Genomic DNA, 8,070 nt, shown 5'->3' on the forward strand with positions numbered 1-8,070 from the left:
TGCAAAGGCGGTGCCAGAAAACTTGGCCTATTCAGAGGATTGACAGATGGCCATGGGGAAGGTACAGTCTAGTAGGTAAGAGGAAGAGGAAAAAGGTGAAGCCAGAGGCATCATCAGATGAGGCCCATTATGCAGGGTCTTGTAAACCTCTTAAAGTTTTGTCTTTAACCTAGAGTATCTGGAAGCCATTAAAGAATTTTCATCAGAGGTGCGAAATGAACCAGAGTTTGATTTTGAAGTCTCTGGTGCACATGTGGAGAACGACCTGGGGAGAAACCAGAGTGGATGCTGAGAGAACAGATAGAAGGCTCCGGGAGAGAGATGTTGGTGACTAAGATTAAGATTATCTGATAGAGATGATGAGAAAAAACATATTAGAGATCTATTTAGGAGATTAAATTGTCAGGACTTGATGAGGGATTGGATGTGGGGTAGAAGATGAGTAGCCATGGATGGCTGACGAGGTCTGGCTTGGGGATCTGGGTGGATGAGGGTGCATTCTCTGAGATGGAGGACACTGTGGGAGGGTTTTGTTTGGTGAGTGCAGTAGGCATAATGACCCCCTCACCCACTCCTAAGAGATGGCCATGTCCTAGCCCCGGGGACCTGTGGATATGCTACCTTATATGGCAAAAGGGACTCTGCCATTATGATTAAGTTACAGATCTTGAGGTGAAGAGATTTTCCTGGGTTATCCAGTGGACCCAATGTAATCACAAGGGTCCTTGTAAGAGAAATACAAGAGAATCTGAGTTAGAAAGAGACTGGAAAATGCTACGCTGCTGGTTTTGAAGATGAAGGAAGAGGCCATGAGCCAGTGAATGCAAGTGGATTCTAGTAACTGGAAAAGGCAAAGAAACGATTCTTCCCAGAGCCTCCAGAGGGAATGCAGCTTTGCCAATATCTTAATTTTAACCCAGTGAAACCTGTTTTGGACTTCTGACCTCCAGAACTATAAGAAAATAAATTTGTGTTGTTTTAAGCCACCAAATTTGTGGTAGTTGGTTACAGCTCCAATGGCACACTGTAACGTCTGGCACAGAGGTTCTGTCTTTCCCTGCTCTTATCTTCCCACCCGCCGTTGTTGTATTCCTTTTACTGAACTCCCAGTCCTGGAGTTTATACTCACCTTGTACTTGAAGTTTTCTGTTTGTTTTTATGTTAGCTCCCCATAGGGCTGTGGAGGTCACATAGTTCAATCCTCTTTTTAGAGACTGTTGACAAAGCCTGCCCACTGGCAGAGAGGACAAGAGAGGCTTGCTCAGAGTCAGTCAGAAATTTGGGGTATTGCTGGGATGAGAACTCAGATCTCTGGACTCTTGAGCCAAAGCTTTCTCTACCACCTTCCACAGGGCAGATTCAGAACCCCACCTTCCTAGAATAGTCCATGTTTAAACCTTTTTTGACTCCTGACATGTCTGCCTCCATTGGCTGACCCCCTCTCTTCTGGCTGCTACCCACCCTCAGTCCTGGCTCCCGATGGAAACCCCCGCTGACTACTCCCCCCTGCCTGGGCAGCAGGGTGCTGACTGTGCTGTCACACTGTGTGCCTCATTTCCTTGACTTGGTTTCCTTGCTTGGTTGATTTGTTTGTTGCCATCACAGGACTGCAAATGCCAGATGCCCAGAATAAGTCTCCCAAGTTATTTAACCTCATAAGACCTCTTACTTCAATGAACAGTTTGTGATATTTATTCAACCTCCCTTCCTGCTTCTTTAGAGTTAAGGCAAAACAGAAGGATGTTTTCATAAATGCAAACCAAATACCTTCATGCATGTTGGCAAACACATGACTGAATGTTTTCTGAGCTGTTCTTCAGCTCCTCCATCAGCCAGATGGCCAAGTAAGACCTTTCCCACCCTCTCCTCAGTGCTCAAAGCTGGACTGGGTAAAGGAGTGGCCTACCTGGGGCTGGGGAACGAAGCCCAGCATGTACCCAATTTCCTGCAGTTGTGGAGCTGGAAAGAACTGCAGGAGGTCAGCTAATCCAATGCCCTGCTCTTAGGTGAATAATGCATTATATAATACAAGGCAGTCCATTGTTGTAACTATTTTAAAACTCCTTTGGGGACAAACATTTTATAATCTTCCTTGAAAAGATGCAGGAATTCAAAATTAGCCATTTTAAAGCCCAAGACAGGATTTGTGAAAATGAGCCCCGCCCCCCACTTGTCCACATGTCCGCAAACTTCATCAGACAGGCACCTCCCGACCTCCAGCCCTGCAGCCCAGCCCCCACTCGCAATTACAATAGTTTACAGAAACAGTAGCTCATGCTGCAAAGTGAGGCACATGACTTGTTCAGGGCTCACCTAGAGTCATATCCACCAGATGAATGGGGCAGGAAATAGGGGAAAGGTATAAATGACAGAGGACTAGGCTGGGGAATGCGAGAGGTCATTGAGTTAATGGAAGTGTTCAAATCCAGATCTGGTCAATCAAAACCTGAGGCTTTTCCTTTACACCAGATATGCCTGCTGCTACCAACTACTACAGGGGTACAGTATGAATAAGATACCACTCCTTCCTTCCCTTCAGGAGTTCATAGTTAAGCAACTTCGGGAGTTCAAGAAGGGGATACATTAAAATGGATGTTAAAAGGCCTTAGTTCACATAAAACAAATATATTCTGAGCTATACAGATATTGACAGAAAGGTAATGCTTAAAGTGCAAAGGGCTTAAACATAAATCAGAGGCTGTTCTCACCAACTATAATGGTCTACTTCTAATTAATAAGGTTACATCAGGAAATCATTACAAAATTTAATCATCTGAAAAAACTTTGATCACAGTACTATCCTCTTCAAAAACTATCAATGTCTCCTTATTGCTTAAAAGTCTCCAGCCGGCATTGGTCCTTTCATCAGTTATGGCACTCAGCACAGTGTCTTACAGAGCAAAGGCATTAAACTTTGTTTAACTTGGCAAAAACCACAAACCGTACACCTCCAGATATCTGCTGAACTCCTCTTTTCCCAGGCCTAATAAACATGTACTCCAGCTCATTTTCTCCTTACCAATCCACAATTTAATTAGACATTTTTAAGTATTTATTGTACATTCTAAGCTTGAATCTGGAGCTATGAAAACGAATAGACTTTGTGACAGAGCATACGAGATCCTTTAACTTCCTGCCCCCAACTACAAACTCAATTTTATTGGCAACCTTCCTGCCCTCGCCCAGCCCCAGTGAAGGTAACAGCCTTTCTACCTAAGGTTGAGCCAGCCCAAGCTTTGAATCCTTGCACTTCCTGATGCTTCTGAGTCAGGCCCCATCAATCACTCTCTCGAATGTCTTTATCTTCTCCTTTTCCATTGAATTCTTCCCTTAAATAATTTTGTTTTCGTATTCCTATTTTTAAAATTCCAAAATATCCTTACATTCCTCATTCCCCTCCAGAACTACCATGTCTCTCCTCCTAGTAGGAGCCAAGTTCCAGGAAAGAGTTATCTATATGTTCCTCTTGTTTCAATTTCCTCACCTTCCATTCACTCCTTAACCCCCTGCCATCTGATATTGCCCCACTATTCCACAACAAAAGATAGTTCTTTTTTGGGCCGGCCCGGTGGCGCACTGGATAGTGCGCCGCTTGGGAAGCATGGCGGCGCTCCCATCCGAGGGTTCGGATCCCACATACAGACTGGTTCCCGCTCACTGGCTGAGCGAGGCGCGGGAGCAACACCGAGGTTTGCAATCCCGTTGCCGGTCCCCGGTCCGGTACGGGGGCAACACTGAGGGTTGCGATCCGTTGCCGGACACGGAAAAAAGACAAAAGACAAAAAAAAAAAAAAAAAAAAAGATAGTTCTTTTGTTCCTTATGTAGTATCTCTTGGTAGCATTTGACCCTTTGCTTCCAGGATACCACATTCTCTAGCTTTCCTCTGCCCTCTCTGGGCAGACTTTCTCAAGCTCCTTGGTGTACTTTTCTTTCTTGGTCCGTCCCGTGGGCGTTGTTGCTATGTTGAGCTCCATCTGCAGCCTTCTGTTCTCATCAGACTCCCCCTGGGTGAGCTCACAGCCTATCAAAGCTTCATTTACCATCTTTGTTCTGATGTCTTCCCAAAATTTATATCTAGCTCAGGTCTCTCTTCTGGGCTAAACTTCTACATCATTTGACATCTCTAGGTAGATATTTGACACTTGACATCTATAGGTAGATATTCCACAGACACCTCAAACTCCAAATCTGAACTCATCAGCTTCCCTCACAAATGTCCTCCTTCTCCTAACCTTACTTTCTCACCAAATGGCACCATATTCACTCTGCCATTCAAACCAGAAACTTCAAAGTCTATTGTAATTCCTTCTTCATCATCCACATCCAGTTGGTCACCAAATTTATTTTAGCTCCTGAATATCTTTGGAATCCATCTGATTTTCTCCATCTCAACCACCCTGCTGGTTTTTCACCTGGATTGACACAACAGTCCATAACTAGTTTCTCTGGCTCTGGACTTGCCTTTCTCCAATCCATTCTCTACATTTGAACAAGAAAGAATGTTCAGTCTTTCTAAAGCTCAAATCTGAGTCTGTCTTTTTTCTACGTAAATCCTTTCAGTGACTCCCCATTGCCCTCAAGGTAAAGCCTTTACACGGCTGCCTGATATGGTCCGCGTCCTCACCTAGTCGCTTCTCTGGTTGATTCCTTCTTTGAAGTTTGTGCCCCAGCTGTGCTGATCCAGTTATGGTTCCCCAAGTACACCATTCTCTCTCACCTCTAAACCTTTACACAGACTGCTTCCTTAGTCTAAAATTCATCTCTCCCCTCTCCCCCAACTTGGCATTCAAATTTCCTACTGCTTTTTCAGTTGTCAACTTAGAAATAGAAAACTCTCCTGACCACTAGACACCACTAGATAGATCTCCTATGCCCTACGAGAGAACTCTCATCATAGTTTTTCTTCATTACTTTATTGTAATTGCTGTCTACTTATGGGACATCCTCAGTAGCTGGATGGCTCCTGGGGGTGAGGAGTCATGTCTTATTCACTTTTATATTCCCAGAGCCTAGAATGTGTTAGGTTCTTAATACACAATTATTTAAAAAGAAAAGAATATTTAAGTGCATATTTATTTAAAAATAAATGTACATATAAATGATCATATACAAAGAATATATATGAGTGAAGAAATATACATATATGGATATTCACAATACCATGACATGTATGACCTAATAGAGGTATGATTAGTAACAAGAGCAACACTAACAATAATGTAGCTAACTTTTATCAAGTGCTTTTCATGCGCTAGCATTATTGTAAGTACTTTGTACTTATTAACTCAATTGATCCTCACCAAATGCCTAGAAAGTAGGAATTAGTTCAAAGTGCTGGGGGTATACAGAAGAGAGAAGTGTTAATCATGCGCTAGCATTATTGTAAGTACTTTGTACTTATTAACTCAATTGATCCTCACAAAATGCCTAGAAAGTAGGAATTAGTTCAAAGTGCTGGGGGTATACAGAAGAGAGAAGTGTTAATTCTGCTGGCAGGGAGTGGGAGTCAGCATAGCTTCAGAGAGAAAGTGGCCTCGGGATAGGTGGTAGTGACAGCCATGTTTGTGGCTGAGGCTGGAACCCTAGGGAAGAAGATCCAGTGGGGAGATTGAGAAGGAATGGTAAGAGAAGCCCGAAGAAAAGCAGGGTAAGTGGAACTAGGAAAACCAAGTAAAGAGAGAGCTTCAAGAAGGGAGAGGGTTAAATGTCCTAGTGATGTCAAGTGGTAAAAGAACTGGAAAGAAACCATGAGTTCTGCCACCTCAGAGGTCATGAGTGTCCTTTTTTGAGAGTTATTTTAGTGGAATCACTCATATTGGAGGTTAGCGAGGAAATATAGAGAATGTATAGATTCCTCATACAGCAAATTGGTAGTGAAAGAAAAGAGAAAATGAAAAGATGGGTGGGTCAAGGGGAAATTTTTTCTTTTTCTAGATAGGGGTTAACTTGAACATGGGTTATTTTTGTTGTTATTACTGATGAAGGGAAGGCTCCAATTAAGGAAAGACTGAGGATTAAGGGAGATCAGAAGAGACAGAAGGGATGAAAAAGTGAGGTAGAAGGATAAGTCTGAAAAAGATGGCAGGTCTTCACCGGACTGGGGGGAGGGGTGGGGAAATGGGTGAGTTACTGACAAGGGGACCCAACTAGAGGAAGTTCTTCCTCGATGGTCTCTATCATTCCTGTGAAATATGGTTAAGATTCTAGAAACCTATTCAACCTAGTCTCCTTGATTAAAGAAGAGATGAGGAAAAAAAGAGATTTTCTTTAAAAATCATAGCTATTATATACGTCACACTAAATAGGAGAATAGATGGGAAAGACAGATGCAAAAGAATTAGCCATGCGCAGTTCCTTTGAATGAGTCTAGGGAGCCAGATGGGAGCAAAAGATCATTATGTCAAGGCACATCTGTGCTCATTAAACTAGGCCATAAGCTCCATGAAGGCAGGATATGAAAGAGTCTATCTTGTCCACTATTGCATCCACAGCACCTAATTCGATGCCCAGCCCCATAGAAGGTGCTCAAGAATAGTTTGTTAGATGAATGAGTAAAAATCCAAATACTAAAAAGTTTTGTTTAGCTGTTTTGATCAAGGTTTAAAACAGAGGTGGCTTCATGGGCATGTGACCTGTACAATTTCCCAGGGCCCCATGCTCAGAAGGACCCCCTGCTTAGTTGAATGCTTTGCTGTCCCTATTTTGAATTTCTCAATAATAAGAACAAAGGGCCCCAAATTTCCATTTTGCACTGGGCCCCATATATTACATAGCCAGTATTGATTAAAAACAACAGCACACATTCTTATAAAATGTCACTAAGTGGATATTTTAGATACATATAAATATCAAACTATGCATTGAATTTATCTTTAAAATTAAATATTTTTAATTGTATATATATTATAATATAAAAATATATTTCAGGCTGTAGTGGATTGAATTATGTCCCCCCTAAACTCACTGAAGCTTGACTTGTGTCCCCCAAGTTTTATGTATTAGAAGCTTGGCCCCCCATTGTGACTGTTAACAGTGTGGGAAATCCTATTATGGTAATTGAAACGTGGAGCCTTAAGAGGTGATTGGATTGTAGGACCATGCAGTAGTGAATGGATTAAAAATGGTGGTCAGGGGCATGGTTCTGTGGGCTTTAAAAGAAGAGAAAGGAGAGTCTGTCTCTTTGCTCTCTCTGCTTCCACCATCTTGCAATGTGAGACCCCTGGACACTTCCAATGTTGCCACCACCAGATGGATTTTGGACTACCCAGCCCCAGAAACTGTAAGCAATAAATTTTGTTTTCTTTCTAAATTACCCAGTTCAATGTATTTTGTTACAAGCAACAGAAATGGGACACAGGCTTACCTGAAATACTAGATCGTGGTTTTTCTTTCTTAAAATATGGTTCATATTCTCTGTAGACAATTTTCTTAAAGGAAGTTGCAAAAGGATTCAAACTAGAAATAAAATATAGAAACTAATTTGAAGGTATGTGTGACATTTAATTCTAAAATTACAAAAAAAAGTAGATCTCTCATATCTTCAGACTTCTAGTAGAATAACAGTATTTTTATTGTATTTCAGAAACCCAAGGTTTTATAAATATGAACAATAACTGAAGTTAATGAAATAATTATTGGTCTCTTCAAAAATATTCTATTGTGATAACTATTGTTTCACAAAGTTAGGCTTCCATAATACTGTTTCTTGGAATCAATTTCCTAAAAAAGAATTCAAGATCATAGTGTGAACCCAAACTTTAGGTTTAGATTTGAAATGAACAAAAATGTAACCAAATCCTTTATAAATAAGTATGTGAGCTATTTTTCAATTGATCGATAACATTTAGTTCTAAACTACTGGCGAATGTTGTAAATAAGTATCAATTTGATGGATCTTATTTCTAGTTGAGAGGTTAGAGATGGCTAACGGAGTAAAAGCCCTGGGGTTCATACTGAAAAAAACAAGTGAAAAAAACTTTTAGAAAGATTAAGTAACTTGTCCAAGGAGATAAAGTTGATAAATGGCAGAGCCAAGATTCAAAAAGGTGAAACCTGGGCCGGCCCAGTGG

The 8,070-nt window shown here is 41.4% G+C and overlaps 1 protein-coding gene across 1 annotated transcript in view; it reads right to left on the reverse strand.

The window, feature by feature from the left end:
• F5 (coagulation factor V (proaccelerin, labile factor)) overlaps positions 1-8,070 on the reverse strand; it is a gene marked incomplete at its 3' end in the record, with an annotated part of 54,574 nt that overhangs the window by 42,805 nt on the left and 3,699 nt on the right. Inside the window, exon 2 of the mRNA XM_008593937.1 lies at positions 7,365-7,456. Within this exon, the coding sequence (XP_008592159.1) occupies positions 7,365-7,456 (92 nt within the window). The remainder of the gene's footprint in view (positions 1-7,364; positions 7,457-8,070) is intronic.

This window comes from Galeopterus variegatus, unplaced genomic scaffold, assembly GCF_000696425.1.
Source record: "Galeopterus variegatus unplaced genomic scaffold, G_variegatus-3.0.2 Scaffold9879, whole genome shotgun sequence".
NCBI classification, from domain to species: domain Eukaryota; kingdom Metazoa; phylum Chordata; class Mammalia; order Dermoptera; family Cynocephalidae; genus Galeopterus; species Galeopterus variegatus.